Source organism: Chiloscyllium plagiosum, chromosome 20 (assembly GCF_004010195.1).
Source record: "Chiloscyllium plagiosum isolate BGI_BamShark_2017 chromosome 20, ASM401019v2, whole genome shotgun sequence".
Lineage (NCBI taxonomy): Eukaryota > Metazoa > Chordata > Chondrichthyes > Orectolobiformes > Hemiscylliidae > Chiloscyllium > Chiloscyllium plagiosum.
The window spans coordinates 57,183,128-57,201,734 of record NC_057729.1 but is presented as its reverse complement, the minus strand read 5'-3'; the positions used below and the strand labels follow the sequence as shown (position 1 = coordinate 57,201,734).

The following is an 18,607-nucleotide window of genomic DNA, read 5'->3' as shown; positions in this document are numbered from 1 at the left end:
AGCTAGGTTGTTCTCAGTGCACCATTTTTCCAGGTCTTGTACCTCCGTCTGTAGTCTGTTTCATCGCCATCTGAGATTCGACCGACTATGGTGGTGTCATTAGCAAACTTGTAAATGGCATTAGTCTGGTATTTGGTGACGCAGTCATGGGTATACAGTGAGTACAGTAGAGGGCTGAGTATGCAGCTCTGTGGGGTTCCAGTGTTGAGTCTTAGGATGAAATATTGTCCCCAGTCTTCACTGATTGTGGCCTGTGAGTCAGGAAACTGAGGATCCAGTTGCAGAGAGTGGGGCTTAGTCCAAGATCAGTAAGGTTAGTAATCAGTCTCGAGGGGATAATAGTGGTGAAGGCTGAACTGTAGTCAATGAGTAGGATTCTTATGTAGCTGTTCTTGGTGTCAAGATTTTTTAGGGAGGAGTGAAGGGCAAGTGATATGGCATCTGACGTGGATCTGTTGCTCCAATAGGCAAATTGGAGTGGGTCAAGAGTAGTGGGGAGGCTGGAGGTGATTATTGCCATGACCAGCCTTTCAAAGCACTTCATGCCCACCGAAGTTAGGCCCACTGGGCGGTAGTCATTGAGACATGCTGCATGAGCCTGTTTAGGCACAGGGATGATGTTGGCCCTCTTGAAACAGGCCGGGACAGTGGCCTGCTGCAGGGAGAGGTTGAAGATGTCTGAGAAGACCTCTGCCAGTTGATCTGCGCCTGCTCTGAGTGCACGGCCTGGTATTCCGTCTGGTCCCATCGCTTTCCTTGGATTCACACAAAGGAAAACTGATCTGGCCTCTGATACAGTGAGTGTTGGGATTGGTTCGTCAGGACCTGTCAGAATAGATGTTACCTCTCCATTGAAATTCTGCTCAAAGTGAGCATAGAAGGCATTGAGACGATTTGGGAGGGATGTGTCATCATCTGCTATCTTGTACTGTCTGTTTTTAGAACCTGTGATGTCATTCAGTCCACTTCAACTCAACTTTCCAGCTCTACCCACAAATCCCTTAATTCTTTTAAGGTTTCAATAACCAGTTGATCTCAGTCTTCAGTAGACTTTGTATCTGGGGTAGAGAATTTCAAACAAAGCAGGACAGGCAGCATCCAAGGAGCAGGAGAATCGACGTTTCGGGCATGAGCTCATGCCCGAAATGTCGATTCTCCTGATCCTTGGATGCTGTCTGACCTGCTGCGCTTTTCCAGCAACACATTTTCAGCTCTGATCTCCAGCATCTGCAGTCCTCACTTTCTCCTAGAGAATTTCAAAGATTCACAATTGCCTGAATTCAAAAAACTTTGTTTCATTTAAAATAGCCCTCCCTTTATCATCAGATTGTGCACCTCGTTCTGAGCTCTCCAGCCAGGAAACAACCTCTCAGATTTTATCGTGTCAAGTTTTCCCAGAATCTGCAGGACCCCAATGAGATCCCCTCTCATTCGCTAAAATGGCAGCAAATCTGTATTGGTTGTACATGATATCCCCTCACAGCGCAGCCCTCTTGCCCCAATAATCAATCCGTTGAACTTTTTCTGCACCTTGTTTAAAGCAAAGTTAAAAATCACATGACACCAGTTTATAGTCCAACAGGTTTATTTGGAAGCACTAGCTTTCGGAGCACTGCTCCTTCAACAGGTGATTGTGGAGAATAAGATTGTAAGACACAGAGTTTATAGCAAAAGTTTACAGTGTAATGTAACTAAAATTATATATTGAAAAAAACCCAGATTGTTTGTTAAGTCTCTCATCTTTTAGAATGACCATGTTGGTTTCAGTTCTTTCATATGTAAATCACAAACCGTTTTTAAAAAGTTACATTCTCAAGTGCACTTTAACAATTGGTGTCATGTTTGCCCAGATAAGATGTTGAAGGTGTTAGCTCCCTGTGAGGCTGTCTTTACCACAATGGTCAGACTGATTCTAATCTAAAAAACAGATTTACTGAATCTGACATGGATTCATGCAGTTTTTGAGCAAAGTAAAATGTAATTCTGCAAGTACAAATACACCACACAAATTTATATGAGTATGTGTACAAGTGAGTGTGTGTGTGTGAGTGGTGGGGGGAGTGATTATGAGTGTGTGTGAGAGGGTATGTGTATCTGGACCAACATGACACCAATTGTTAAAGTACTTGAGAATGCTTCCAATTCCAATTAAACCTGTTGGATTATAACCTGGTGTTGTGTGATTTTTAACTTTGTACACCCCAGTCCAACACCGGCATCTCCGAATCATTTTTAAAAAAAGGTTTTGTGATTTACACATGAAAGAAGTGCAACTATCACTGTATTCTAACAGATGAAAGGCTTAACAGGCAATCAATCTTTCAATGTTTAATTTCAGTTACATCACACTGCAAATTCTTGCTATAAATTCTGTGTTAGGATTGAGCCCTCCATTATCACCTGATGAAGGAGCATCGCTCTGAAAGCTAGTGTGCTTCCAATTAAACCTGTTGAACTATAACCTGATGTTGTGTGATTTTTAACTTTGTTTAAGGTAAGTACTTCTTAGTCAAGAAGACCAAATCTGAATCTGTTAGTTGAGGAATACCCTGGCTAAAGCAATAAGCAATTCCTGCAAGAATTTCTCCAATCCTCTCACAATAAAGACCAATGTAATATTTACCTTTCTAATAGTTTGTTGTACCTATATGCTAATTTTCTGTGTTCCTTGTACTAAGACATCCAAATCCCTGTAAACACCAATGTTAAATACTTTCTCCCCAGTTAAAATATATTCTGTTTTTCAATTGTTCCTACCAAAGTGAATAGCCTCATATTTTGTCACATTGTAGCCCATCTGCCACCTTCTTGCCTGCTCACTTCACCTATTTATAACTCTTTGCATTTTCTGTGTCTTCTTCAAAGCCTGTAGTCCCAAATAGTTTTGTCTGGTCAACCAACTTGGATCCATTACACTGAGCCGCTTCATCTAAGACATTAATATAGATTGCAACTAGTTGAAGCCCCAGCATTAATCTTTGTGGCATCCCAGTATTAATAGCCTGAAAATGACACCTTTATTTCGTTATAAAGTGGAGGTTGACCTCCCTATGAGAACTATAACAAAAACTCTCAAAGAGGAGCACCTCACCCTATAACCTGTAAAAAGCAGATGAAAAGTGCTGTAACCTGATTTTCAACAACCTTCTAGGGGCTAATTAAAATAAATTCCTGACACTCACTTTAAAATGCACAGGTAATAATTTATTTTGCTAATTAATAGTTAACTATTAACAGAGCAATTAACAAACCAAATAAATCCCTTCTAACTCCTAACAATTTCTGAATAAAACAGGATTCTAATGGCATGCTGCTCCAGTAAATATATGTCCCACTCATATAACAAAAATAGAACCTAGTCTCTCGAAATGATAGTTGGGTTAGTGTTTTCCAGAATGTTCTGTGCCTTCTTCCGTTGTTTCTTCTGTCAGGAATGCCTTTTTCTAACGTTGGTACTGTTATTTTTAGATACATAGATGACTGTGAGAACCAATTTCTCTCTCGGGAGCTGAGGGCTGTTAGCAAGGGGTCTTTATCCAACTGCCCCCTTCTTTTATCCCCCTGATGACATATCAGTATATCTTATATAGGATATATTGTCAAAACCATCAGATTTAACTGGAATAGGTTTTATTTTATATTTAAATGCCTGGTTCGCTTTGTTTGGCTAAATTCAAAACCTGATATCTTAGTAAAAACTATTGCTTGGCCTGCTAACTGTAAACTTGTTAATACAAATGTTTCAGTTTGGGCTCTCTGTGTACTGGCTAATTCAAACTGCTGCTCGCAGACATCTATTTTAATCTCAAAGTGCAGAAGAAAACACCATCTTTTAGAGGGACCGTGCAACGCTTTTACAATTTTACAAACACCAAATTCTAACTTCCTGCCTCCCAATCTACAATTACTCTACCCAATTTTGCAACAATCTCTACTGATTTTGACTGTTTATTCTTTACTCACATTCATGTATTGGTCTTAAGTGCACAAGTCATAATTTTGTGTAATAATGTTTTATGTGGCTCCTCATTAAATGCTTTGTAAAAATCCAAATGTACCACACCTACAATTTCTCCTTTATCGACCCTTATGGTAACAGCCTTGATAGATGCCCAACAGACCATTATCTTTATGCTGACCCCTTCTGATTAGTACCACTCTGATTTGTCAAGCAAATGCAATTTCCCCTTCATGAGACCATATGCTTAGAAATTATACTGCATAGAAGGAGACTATTTGGTTGATCAGAGCTGAACATGTGTTGCTGGAAAAGCGCAGTAGGTCAGGCAGCATCCAAGGAACAGGGGAATCGACGTTTCAGGCATAAGCCCTTCTTCAGGAATGAGGAAAGTGTGTCCAGCAGGCTAAGATAAAAGGTAGGGAGGAGGGGCGTTGGAATTGCAATAGGTGGAGGGAGGTCAAGGTGAGGGTGGGGTGGGGGCGGAGAGGTCAGGAAGAAGATTGCAGGTTAGGAAGGTGGTTGATCATGCTTGGACCAGCTCTTTGGAAAAAATATCCAAATAGTCTTACCCTCTATTCTTTATCAAAGTCCTGTAAACATGTACCCTCAAGCATTCAGCAATTACCTTTGTCAGTTATGGTAGTCACAAAGAAACCTGAAAGGGAATTCAGAAGAAACTTCTTCATCCAAAGTGTTATGACATGGGGTAAACCCACCTGCTTAACTGAAACCAGCAACACAGAAAGGATTTATCCCATACAGTAATCTGTGAAAATTTGAGAGGCAGTACAGTAAAAAGTAACAACTTTATTTCTTAAAGTATAACAGAGAATAATTAACTAACAACTATCTACAACTCCTTCTACAATACCTACCTTTTACTTTCCCTTCTACAATACTAGCCCGATAAAACCCTCAATTAAGATTTACCAAAAGTTCAAATTTCAAAACCAGGCAGCTGTTAAACCTTCCCTTTGTATCTTCCTCTTAGATTTTCTTCTTCTTTGGGATGTCTGTTTCACAGGTCACTGATAGATAATGGTACCTTTAAGAGAGCTGTGGTTTGGGCAGTCTGTACATGCTGGTGGCTTGGCAGTTCTCTCTCAACTGTTCAATTTTCCCCGATCTAATACCCCCAAAGCATCAGATTGTGTCATTGGCTTTTAATACTGTCAATATACTAAATTCAAACTTGATTGGAGCTTGGTATTTTTTGGGGTATAATTTAAACTGATTGGCTGAATTTGAATTTGTTTTTGTATCTGGGCAACCGCTGGACCAAATGTTACATTGTAAATTCTCCAGCACTCAATGTGCCTCTCTAAGTCCTTCACTCTCTTAAGAGTACAGTACACTTCTACACCTTCATAACAAAAAGGATTTAGATTAGATTAGATTAGATTACATTATATTACAGTGTGGAAACAGGCCCTTCAGCCCAACAAGTCCACACCGACCTTCTGACAAGTAACCCACCCATTTCCCTCTGACTAATGCACCTAACACTATGGGCAATTTAGCATGGCCAATTCACCTGACCTGCACATCTTTGGACTGTGGGAGGAAACCGGAGCACCCGGAGGAAACCCACGCAGACACGGGGAGAACGTGCAAACTCCACACAGTCAGTCGCCTAAGGCAGGAATTGAATGGTGAGAATGTGGATCTTGCTGCCACAGCAAGTGGTTGAAGGGGATAGCACAGTTACATTTAAATGGAGAAAGTGAGGAGTGCAGATGCTGGAGATCAGAGTCAAGAATGTGGTGCCAGAGAGTGGTGAATCCGTGGAATTCACTGCCAAAGAAGCCTGTGGAGGCCAGGTCACTGAATATATTTAAACAGAGATAAATAGATTCTTGATTGTCAAGAGGATCAATGGTTACGGGGAGAAATTGAGATAATGGGGTTGAAAAAACTTATCAGCCATGATTGAATGGTGGAGCGGATTCAATGGGCCAAATAGCTTAATTTCTGTCCCAGTATTTTATGATCTTGTGATTGGGCTATTAATCTGGTCCAGTTAGGGAGCCATGGCTGACATATATAAACAGAAGTGTCAGACACCCTGACACTCTGAGAGCTGGCCCTGAGGGAGCTGGATCAGTGTCATGGACTTGCCATGTATAAATAAAAGGTGACTTAGTAATGGGATACCATCTTCTTTCAAGTTATTTCAGAGAACACGTGTAAGATTTTAAAGAGAAGGATTTGCTACATTTATGCATATCTGTTTCAAAACTCTTACATCTACTTGCTTGTCCTATAAAAATATTCCAATATAGTAGAAATAATACAATAGTTAGAATGGCTTTGTGATAAGTTACACTCATTCCATACTCCTGCCAAGGGAGGCATTCTAGTGTCCCCACTGGCAGGAAGCTGTAATTACACATGATATGTGAACGAAGGGTTTTGCCGTGATATGTGAGCAAGTAGGAGTTTATGGATGGAGTATGCTCCCTATTTTACCCCAAGTCCTCACTACAACACCAGAGCTGGTGGAAGTACTGGTTATGATTTTACTAAATTCTCTTACTTCTGCAATGGTCCCAGTAGACTGAAACATTGCAAATGTAACACCACTAATTCAGGAAAGTAAGTTAGTTATTGGGAAAATGCTGAAATCTATCAAATATGCGACCAAGGAAATTTTATCAGTGCACCTAGAAAACTATAATGTAACTTCAAATCGTCTATGCACATGGGAAAGGTGCCAGAGGTTAACCTAGTATCTTTATTCAAGAAGGTTGGTAAGGATAAAGCAGGGTACGATAGACTAGTGAGTCTAACATTAGTGATAGGAAAACAAAACATTCTGTATTCTGAGAGACAGAATTTATTTTCAATTAGTGGAGCAAGGATTAATCAAGAATCATCAGCATGGCTTTGTTAGGGAGAGATCATGTCTAACAAACTTGATTTGAGTTTTTTTTGAGGAGATGACTAGGTCTGATTATGAAAGGCATAGATAGGATCAATGGGAATAAACCTTTCCCCTCAGTAGTGGTTTTCAGGTAGGGGTTAGGAGACTTAGAGGGGATTTGAGGGTAAGTTATTTTATTAGGTGGCTGTCTGGAACTCAGTGCCTGAAAGGGTGGTGGATGTGGGAATCATTACAACTTTTAAAAAGTATTTAGATGAACACTTAAAACATCATAGCCTTATATGCTATGGGCCAAGTGATGAGAAATGGAATTATAGTATGTAGGCAGTTGATAATTAGCTTGGATGCAATTGGCCAAAGGGCCTCAAACTGTACTGTAATGTTCTATGACTCTATGAATAGACAGGCTCTCCTTTGATCGAAATATTGACGAGGATAATGAGGTTGGTGTTGCACATATAGACTTTCAGAAGGAGTTTGACAGAGTTCCACAAACTAGACTTTTTTGCAATACTGTGATAGAGCAAATAAGAACAGCTGTTTCCATTAGGAGAAAGGTTGATAACAGATCTCAGGTATTTTAAAAAAAAACAAAGGTGACATGAGGAGAAAATACTTTATGTACTGAGTTGTTATAACCTAGGAAGAACTTCCCGAAAGGTGGTCAGAAGAGGTGCATAAGATCAGATGGAATGTGTAACAAAGATGCAGGCCATTCAGCCCAACAAGTGCAGGGGAGTCTTCATGTTTTACTCAAGCAACCTCCTATCATTCCAGAACTAAATATATTGTTGTGACCTTCTATTACATTCTCCCTTAAATACTTGTCTAGATTCCACTTAAATGTAGTTGAGAGTGTGGTGCTGGAAAAGCACAACTGGTCAGGTAGCATCAGAGGAGCAGGAAAATTGATGTTTCAAACATAAGCTCTTCATCCTGCCCCCTACCTGAAACCCACTACTGAGGGGAAAGGTTTATTCCCATTGACCCTATCTATGCCTTTCATAATCAGACCTAGTCACCTCCTCAAAAAAATTCAAATCAAGTTTGTTAGACCTAATCTCTCCCTGACAAAGCCATGCTGACTATTCTTGATTAATTCTTGCTCCTCTAAGACCTGGCCTCCACCACCTGGTTTCTGTGGTAATGAATTCCATTGATTCCCCACTCTCTGGCTGAAGAAGTTTCTCCTTATCTCCATTCTAAAAGAGTCTTCCCTTTACTCTAAGGCTGTGTCCTCGGGACCTAGTCTCTCCTGCCAATGGAAACATCTTCCCAACATTTATTCTGTCCAGGCTGTTCAGTATTGGGGAACTCACACCTGGTTGACCTTGTTATAATCTCTACAATCTCCAGTTTAGTTGTGCATGAGCTGTTAGCAGTGGACACTGAGTTCCTGATTCTATACATTGTGACTAGGATAGGAACAGTAATGAGATGGATTGCATTAACTAAGGTATAGAGGGGTTTCCCTGTGTTGTAAAAGAAGGTAGCTTTCTCTTTCTTATCAAGCATCCAGAATCTTCAGAATGGTTCCCTTTGGAGATCAGTGGGTGTTCAGTCACTAAGTCTATTCAATACTGAGATAATTGCATTTTGGACTCTAAAGGTAACTGCAGTTTAGGGGATTGACCAGGAAAGTCAGAGAGTCATTCTAGCAGAACAGGAGGAAGGTTGGCCTATTCAATGCCCAAGTATAGAGCTGTTGTAGAAGATCAACAGGGCCTGGAGGACCTATTCCTGCCTCTATTGCCAATGTTCTGATTACATTACCCACAGTCAGTTGTCAAAGCTATTTCTTGTTTATATATTATTTGGTGGCAGAGTTTGGAGGAAGATTACAAATGCTCACCACATTGTATACCATTTTGGGAATGGGATGGGGGCTCTGTGTGCCTCTATCACCAGCATGAATCTGGTCAGCCGAATGACATGTTAATGTGCTATAACCTGTCTGTAAAAGCTTAAACTTCTGATTGGCTGGAGTACCTAGGAGCCAAAGGTACTCCACTTGCAACTTCACCATGCCTGTCAACTGGACAAAAAGGCACTGTGAATGTCACCAATTTACAACAGGAAATGCAGAGGCAATCAGCTGTGCCTGAAATCATGACTAAGATACACAATTAACATTCCCTTCAAGATGTTTACACATGTGCTTGCAGGGATTTATAGGATGTTGCAGGGTAAGGAAGGTTTGAGTTATAAAGAAAGGCTGATTAGGGTGGGACTTTTTTCACCGGAGGGTAAGAGCTTGAGAGGTGACCTGATAGAGGTTTATAAAATCATTAGGGGTTAAATAGTAGGTGTCTTTTCCCCAGGATGGGGGATTTAAAGACTAGCAAATATATTTTTAAAGTGAAAAGAGAGAGTTTTAAAGACATGAGGGGCAAATATTTTACACAGGGTGGTTTGCACAGGGAATGAACTTTCTGAAGAAGTTGTGGATGTGGGTACAATTACGACATTTAATAGACACTTGGATATGTACATGAACAGGAAAGGTTTGGAGGGATAAGGGCCAAGATAAGGCAGGTGGGACTAGTTTAGTTTGGGATTGTGTTCAGTGTGGACTGTTTGAACCAAAGGGTCTGTCTCCATGCTGTATGACTCTATAAGGTATGTGGAGAATGTTTACTTGTGTTCCATGCACGGTTTAATATTGCGCAGAGGAGAAAGAACACCATTAAAATGTGTATCTGTTATTTTCCATGTCTAATTTGTGTCAGAACACACTGATGATTAAAAACTGAAGAAAATATTATTTATTTATCTTCATTCTTAATGTTACTATTTTGAAAATGATGATATATTATATAATCTATGTCAGTGCATAGGTAAATTTCAAAATTTATGCCTCTTGAAGCTTTTGTGAAACTATTCTTCAATACTTAGGATTTCAAAATTAAATCAATCAGAAACCTAAGGTATCGAGTTTGGTTCCAAAATAGAACTAAAAATGTTTTTTTTTACCAAATTTATTTTACAAAAATGTTGAATTTAATTCAAAAAATGAATATAATTTAGAGTCTTTACCACTGAATTAAATTCTTGTGTTGCACAATTTAATCTGATACGAGGTAATGAAATCTCACATCCGTTGTTGCTCCTGGTTCCAAGAGGAACTTGCTTTGCTTGTCCTACCTTCCTTCAATCTTAAAAACCTGAGGTTAGTCAAGACCCAAAAGTTATGCTCATATCTAGGATAACACCTCAACATTTCTCCCACAGAATTTAGGATTAAGTGTAGTTCCTCTCTTGTAAGGTGAAATATATTGTATTGTACAGTAGATGTAACACCCTGAGGTCAAGGATTGGTTTATCATCTCCTAACATATTATGTTATTTGCCAGGACTTTAAAACTGGGCCTCCTTGCCTTTCTCAGTTCCCATTCCTCCTACATTCTATTAAGCCTAACCGTAATACCCTTGAATCTAATTGTCTTTCCCACTCTTCCTCACCTTGATCTTTGACCCAATGATTCCAGTTTAACCGGAGCACCTGATGGGAATGGAGCCAGGAACATGAAATGGCCCAGGTAGCCATTACAGTGCAGTACGAAAAGAGCTATCAGAGAAACTAGCTTTTTTGCTAAACTGGTGCCCCATCTTCCCTCGAAGGAAAGCAGGCCAGTTCCCTGGGTGCCATGACCAATATTTAACTCTCAATGAACACCACCAGGAACAAATTAATCAGGGTTAGTCATCTCATTGCTGGGCAGTGGGTGTTACTGAATTGGGAAAAAAAGGTACCAGAATAGTGATTTAACCACATTGGCTGCAAAGCATTGTGGATATTCTGAGGCTCTGAAAGGTGTTGCATTAAGATCAGAGTGGTGCTGGAAAAGCACAGCAGGTCAGGCAGCATCTGAGGAGCAGGAAAATTGACGTTTCGGGCAAAAGTCCTTCATCAGGCTTTTGCCCAAAACATCGATTTTCCTGCTCCTTGGATGCTGCCTGACCTGCTGTGCTTTTCCAGCACCACTCTGATCTAAACTCTGGTTTCCAGCATCTGCAGTCCTCACTTTTGCCGAGGTGTTGTACTAATCCAAGTTCTTCTGGTTTGCATTATAACAGAAGTGGTGTCCAAATACTGAAAGATACCAGACATGTAGCAACATCTGAAATCATACAATAACAAGAACTGAGCTTAAACCTCTGACCAGAATGAAAGTTTAATTTAAGCGCATTGAATTTTCTTGTGGTTTATTTCTCCTTCTAGATCAGATTGCATTGTTAGCTAATAATCTGAGAAGGCCAATGGCCCCTGGAATGATAGGAAGACGTGGCCCCCCTGGTCTTCCAGGTCCACCAGGGCCAAAGGGCGGAGTTGGCCATCCAGGCAGACGAGGTCCACCAGGATTGACTGGACCATCTGGAGAACTTGGTGACACAGGCCCGCGAGGTAAGGCTGACTTTGGAGGTTTAACTTGACACAGGATTTGACCCATCACCAAGTAGACTACACTAGCATATGCTGAACCTTCATGTGCATCACTTAAAATATAAAAAATTATATGGCTAAGGGGCTACGATTGCTGTTTTGAGTTTGCCTTTGGAATGTGGGCATTTCGTTGGCAAGGCCAGTGTTTCCAATCCCTTGCCACCTCGAGAAAGTGGTGTGAACCTTCATCTTGAATTACTGCCATTCTTGTAGGAGTGGTGCTCCCAAACAATATTGGGTAAGGAATTCTGGATATAAATTTCCAAGATTTGAACGACCAGTGGTATATGTTCAAATCAGAAGGGACCTGGTGGTGATTGTGATTCCATGACTTTGTTCTTGTAAGACAATGAGAAACAGGAGTAGGAGTAGGCCATTTGGCCCCCTCAGCCCTGCTATCCCATTCAATACAATGATGATTGATCTTCAGCTTCAATACTACTTTCATACCCAATCCCCACATTCCTTAACCTCCCTGAGACACTGAGGATCTGTCTATCTCAACTTTAAATGCATTCAATAATGGAGCACTGATAATCCTCTGTGTTGAAGAATTTCAAAGACTTGTGACACTTTAAGTGAAGAAATATTCCATCTCAGAGTGTTCATCTTCTGAGTGTTCCCAAGTTCTAGATTCCCCAGCCAAGGACAACATTCGCTATGCATACTCTATCAAGACCCTTCAGAATCTTGCCATTCTATTGGTGGCAAAGGCTATAGGGGGTGGAAATTCCATGGAGAGGATCAAGTGGCTTACTATTTCCCCAGTGGTGGAAGTAGAGAGTGGATATCAAACTTACTCAAGCTAACTGCTTCTCACATCCAATGGCCCAGAGGTGAAATTCTGAGACTGTTTGGAAGAAGTAAAGAATTGAGGCCCATTTTCCCCATTAAGCTTGAAGGTAGTCAAGATGCATCCAAATAGTATGTGACTGGTTGTGTTGATGGCCGATTGGATCAAAGGTGATGTAATGTTTTCTATCAGCATTTAGTGTCCACACTTCATGCCACTGAGTTGTTAAGGGAACATCAGGAAAGATTTTGCTATGTTGTGTGTCATGAAGAGAGATTCATTCTGGATGAATCCAGCTTTAGGAAGCCATGAAAGCTGCCTCTAGGTTTGGTTGCTTGAGCTGATGCCAATAAGGTTTTCAATTTGCACACAAAAAGAAGACCATTCTGCCCATTGTGTCTGTGTTAGCTCTTCCTCTACTCTGCCCTTTCCCCATCTAACTGTATTATTTTCTATTCAAGCATTTATCCAATTTGTCTTTGAAGGTTTCTGTTGTTTCAACATCCCTTCAAACCATAAAACATTTTATTTTATCTCCCTTTCTGGCAGCCAGAGGATTCCTGTTCAAACTGATGATGATTGCTGCTTTCACTTCCTTTTATTGAGTTTATAACAAAAGCAAAAATACTCTTGGAGAGATTAGCAAGAGCATTGGGTTGCGCATTGTAAGATTCCATGGAGCTTGGGTGAGAGTGTTCTAATGACAGGTCTACAAGTTTCCACACTCCGCCAAGTTGAGCACCTAGTGCCCTAGTGCACCACCTCATGTGGCAACCAACTACAATGGAATACAATTCAGAGTTGATCTGGCTGTATACTTTTCTCATCAGACACCCCACCTTGAAGCTGACTCAGTCCCAAAAGCTTCTAAATACAACCTGTGCGTGACATAGTAGGTGTCATCGTTGACTTGGTGGTAGTGCACATTCAGCCCTAGTCCGTGCTTGAGTCTATGCTCTTGAGTCTCCTGCAACTCCACATCATCTCACCCTATTACTTTCTCCTATTTCTTTCTCCCTCAGAGTTTAGTGCATCTATGGCATTCACTTCAACGCCTTTGTGTGAAAGCCAGGAATTCCATTTTGGATTTTTTCTATATTTATAACCTCTAATTCTGCTCTCCTCTAGAAACAATCCTCTATGTCTACCTTATTAAATCCCTTTATAAGTTTAAAGACTTCTCTTTTCGAGAGAACAGAACCCCAGCCAGTTCAATGCTCAGTTTCAGTAGAAACCATGAAGCATTCCACTGGAATTGCACCCTCTGGTGGTTGACTTTAAATAAGCATTGAGCATGATCTAGAACAATGCACCCTGCAGCACTTCATCCACTTCCACTGTAGTAGGGAGTGAGCAAAAGGTAATTATTTCAAAATCAGTTTAGCCTAAAACAGATCTGTGACAAATTGTTCAATAACGTCAGACTGAAAATCATTATTTAGTTCACATTATGTGCATAGTATATTGAAAAGGAAGTTAACAGAGATTGAACAGACCTGTTGCTAAAGATCAGTTTATCGAAAGTGATATATCTCTTCACGACATATGAATATTAAAATGAAGAACATATATTTCAGAAAGCTGTTATAAATGTATGTTACACTTGAGAGCTCTATTGAATAATGAAGTGTTCACCCTGAATCTTACTTTTTTTTAATTCAAGGTGACCATGGTGTAAAGGGAGACAAGGGAGTTATCGGTAAATCTCTTGGTGGCTTAGTAGGACCTCAAGGGCCGGCAGGTATGCTACCAAATACTAGACATACTTTGTTTACAAACCTGTAATCCTACAATACAGACGAGTTGATGTTAAGACTCTGTGCTTTTTAAAATCATTAACTGTTTTGTACTTTGCATCAAAGAACATATTTGTAAGCTGATCATTCTGCTGCAGAATAATTTTAAAATTGAGTTTTTACTGTGTTGTGAACTATGCAAGTTATTACTTTTATTTGGAAGTTTAGATAAACGTTAATGCCTAACTCAGCAATGTTTTCCAGCCCTATAACCTACTAAGATCTCTGTGATCATCCAAAACTGGCCTCATGTGCTTTCCTAGTGTTTTCTTTGCATCACTGACAGCTGCCTGGGTCCTGAGCTCTGGAGTTACTCCCCTGAATCTCTTTGCCAGGAATGAGAATTAAACAACTGGTGATGAAGCACCTGGAATAATGATCCTTTAACATTTGTCAAACATTAATAGGTCCTCTGTCAAACAATTCATTTATCAAAGGTTTTAATTGAAACTGATTACAGTATTTCTCATAAAACAACACACAAATGCTTAAGTGTAGGCAGCAATATATGGAAAATATGGTACGTGTTAATCTTCAGGGTAAAATTAATATTGATCTTCTTGGCAGGAGTTTCTGTGGAACAGATCAATGAAACTTAGGAAAGTTAGATGGAATGGGTGTATTGGAATGCCTCACCATTTCTATGAATGCTGTATTTTTAACAGTTGAATTCTGGTCTCCTTCCTATTGGAAGGATTTTGTGAAACTTGAAAGGGTTCAGAAAAGATTTACAAAGATGTTGCTAGGGCTGGAGGATTTGAGCTGTAGGGAGAGGCTGAACAGGCTGGGTCTGTTTTCCCTGGAGCATTGGAGGCTGAGAGGCTGTCTTATAGAGATTTATAAAATCATGAGGGGCATAGATACGATAAATAGACAAGGTCTTTTCCCTAGGGTGGTGGAGTCCAGAACTAGAGGGTTTAGGGTGAGACGGGAAAGATATAAAAGTATTGGAGGCTGAGAGGCTGTCTTATAGAGATTTATAAAATCATGAGGGGCATAGATACGATAAATAGACAAGGTCTTTTCCCTAGGGTGGTGGAATCCAGAACTAGAGGGCATAGGTTTAGGGTGAGACGGGAAAGATATAAAAGTGACCTAAGGGGCAACTTTTTATGTGAGTGGAATGAAGTGGTGGAGGCTGGTACAATTACAGCATTTAAAAGGCATCTGGATGGGTAGATGAATAGGAAGAGTTTAGAGGGATGTGGGCCAAGTGCTGGCAAATGGGACTAGATTAGATTAGGATATCTGGTTGGCATGGACGAGTTGCACTGAAGGGTCTGTTTCTGTGCTGTACATCTCTATGACTCTTATGAACTAATGTTGAGATACAGTCAAGTCAGTGGATCTGGGGAGCTAAGTGAGAATGTATAATGATTGATCCCTAAAATAATCAAATAAGAAACAAAACTGTTATTGGTGTACAAAACAAAAAGATTTTGCTCAGGATCCAAAGCTTTCATTGGTTTCCATCTCCGATGGCAACAAAGAAACTGCAGGAATCAAGTGCCTGGGAAGAAGTGTAATGTTCACTGAGACGAAAGGAGAATCAGTGTCCAAATGCAAAGCCAAAGAAATGTTTGAAACACGATGGAAAACACTGTGTCAGAAAGAAAAGTAATATGCCCAGCTTGAGGTTGGATCTGAAACGTGTGTGAATGATGTTCTGTTTGGGTGAAATGTAAGAGTAACAGAGAACCCTGGATGTCTAGTAAATATTCAAGACTGCATAAGAAGGAAAAGAGAGGCTTTTAATAAATACAAAAGGATCAAAACAACTGACGCCCTAGTGGAATATAGAAGGTGCAGACGTGAACTTAAGAAAGCAATTAAGAGAAAAAAGAAGTTTCACAATAAGAACACTGATGGGAAAGATTTGGGAGAATCCCAAAATATTTTGTAAGTGTATTAAGGGGAAGAGAAACCAGCAAAACAGAGGGCCAATTAGGGACCAAAGAGGCAATCTCTTCATGGAGCTAGATGACTTTGGTAGCATGTTAAACAAATATTTTCCATCTGTCTTCATGCTGGAGAAAGAAGGAGAAATCATTTTATAATTTTAGGGAAGTTGATGACTATGAGCTTCTTGGGCAGTTTGTTAGAGGGGGTGAGATGGAATTGTAGGTTTTGGCAGGCATAAAAGTGGACCAATCTCCAGGTCCAAATGAATTGTTTCCCAGACTGCTGTGGGAGGTGAGGGAGGAAATTATAGGGACTCTGACCAAAGTTTTTAATTCATCCTTGGTTATGGGGATGGGGGATGGTCTGGAGGACTGGAAGACAGCTAACGTGGTTCCACTTTTCAAGAAGGTAAACTCTGCTGCTTAAATCCTATCCGACACAATATGCTGCTCACTTTTCGCCACCAATCTCTGTCCCCACCTCACATACTTTAACTGGCCTCCTGTCACTCAGTACCTCAAAGCTGAATTCACATGCTTGTATTTTTATTCTTTAATGGTGACCGCCCACCCCACCCCCAGCCTATCTCTTTATTGTTTTCCAGCTTTACAAACATTTCTGAGAACACTGTTCCTTTGACTTGTGCATCAATGATAACCCTGTCCAGAACTACCTGGTTAGCTAACTTTGGAATCTCTCCACAAATCCCTTCTCTTTACCATCTTTTCTTTTTTCAAAGATAGTCCTTAAAAAATCATCACTTTCAGCTTGTGTGTCCATGTTTTGTTTGGTTAGAATTAGAATTCCTACAGTGTGGAAACAGGCCCTTCGGCCCAACAAATCTATGCCAACCCTCCAAAGAGTATCCCACCCAAACCCATTACCCTACACTTCCCCCTATTAATGCACCCAACCTACACATCCCTGAACACTATGGGCAACTTAGCATATCCAATTCACCTGACCTGCACATCTTTGTACTGTGGGAGGAAACAGGAACACCCAGAGGAAACCCACGCAGACACAGGGAGAATGTGCAAACTTCACACATACAGTTGCCCACAGCTGGAATTGAACCCAGGTCCCTGGTGCTGTGAGGCAGCAGTGCTAACCACTGAGCCACTATGCCACCCATAAATTTACCTTCTTGAAAAGCAGATCCACATTAGCTGTCCTCCAGTCCTCTGGCACCACTTCCCAAATGCCCCACCCCATCGCCACAGCCAGGGAGGAATTAAAAACTTGGGTCAGAGTCCCTACACTTTCTTCCCTCATCTCCCATAGCAGTCTGGGAATAGTTGTGTCTGCATGAATTGTTTTGGGGTTTTAGGAGCTGTATTGATGTTATTATTTCTTTGCATTGCTATCTTCTCACCTTGTAAGTCTGAATATGGAGGTCCCTCTAGCCTGTTAATTGACACAATTCCATTCTCTGTAACTTTGTGTACAAGAGTCAAACAGTCAGGGCAGGCAGGGACAAAGCAGAGAACAAGGTAGGACTGATAAATTAAACTGCATTTATTTCAATGCAAAAGGTCTAACAGGAAGGCAGATGAACTCAGGGCATGGTTAGGAACATGTGTAAGGGATATCATAGCAATTACAGAAACATGGCTCAGGGATGGACAGGACTGGCAGTTTAATGTTCCAGGATACAAATCCTACAGGAAGGATAGAAAGGGAGGCAAGAGAGGAGATGGAGTGGCATTTTTGAAAAGGGATAGCATTACAGCTGTACTGAGGGAGCATATTCCTGGATATATATCCAGGGAGGTTATTTGGGTGGAACTGAGAAATAAGAAAGGCATGATCACCTTATTGGGATTGTATTATAGGCCCCCTAAGAGTCAGAGGGATGTTGAGAAATAAATTTGTAAAGAGATCATAGCTATCTTTAAGAATAATAGGGTGGTTATGGTCAGGGATTTTAACTTCCCAAACAACGACTGGGACTGCCATAGTGTTAAAGGTTTAGATGGAGAGGAATTTGTTAAGCATGGACAAGAAAATTTACTGATTCAGTATGTGGATGTACCTACTAGAGAAGGTGCAAAACTTGACCTACTATTGAGGAATAAGGCAGAGCAGGTGACTGAGGTGTCAGTGAGGGAGCACTTTGGGGCCAGCGACCATAATTCTATTAGATTTAAAATAGTGATGGAAAAGGATACACCAAATCTAAAAGTTGAAGTTCTAAATTGGAGAAAGGCCAATTTTGACAGTATTAGGCAAGAACTTTCAAAAGCTGATTGGGGGCAGATGTCCACAGGTAAAGGAACGGCTGGAAAATGGGAAGCCTTCACAAATGAGACAACGTGAGTCCAGAGACAGTATATTCCCTTTAGCATGAAAGGAAAGGCTGGTTATATATAGGGAATGCTGGATGACTAAAGCAATTGAGGGTTTGGTTTAGAAAAAGAAGGAAGCATATGTCAGTTATAGACAAGATAGATCGAGTGAATCCTTAGAAGAGTATAAATACAGTAGGAGTATACTTAAGAGGGAAATCAGGACGGTAAAAAGGGGACATGAGATAGCTTTGGCAAATAGAGTTAAGGAGAATCCAAAGGGATTTTACAAATACATTAAGGACAAAAGGGTAACTAGGGAGAGAATAGGGCCCCTCAAAGATCAGCAAGGCGGCCTTTGTGTGGAACCACAGGAGATAGGGGAGATACGAACAAGCATTGGTGTTTTCTGTGGAAAAGGACATGGAAGATATAGAATGTAGGGAAATAGATGGTGACAGGCCAGGCAGCGTCCAAGGAGCAGGAGAATCGACGTTTCGGGCATAAGCCCTTCTTCAGGAATGAGGCTGGTGTGCCAA

At 40.7% G+C, this 18,607-nt stretch overlaps 1 protein-coding gene across 1 annotated transcript in view; it reads left to right on the top strand.

The window, feature by feature from the left end:
* Positions 1 to 18,607, top strand: part of col9a3 (collagen, type IX, alpha 3) — a 169,618-nt gene that overhangs the window by 147,933 nt on the left and 3,078 nt on the right. The window contains exons 30-31 of the mRNA XM_043710900.1: positions 11,068 to 11,250; positions 13,746 to 13,823. Coding sequence (XP_043566835.1) covers positions 11,068 to 11,250; positions 13,746 to 13,823 — 261 coding nt within the window. The remainder of the gene's footprint in view (positions 1 to 11,067; positions 11,251 to 13,745; positions 13,824 to 18,607) is intronic.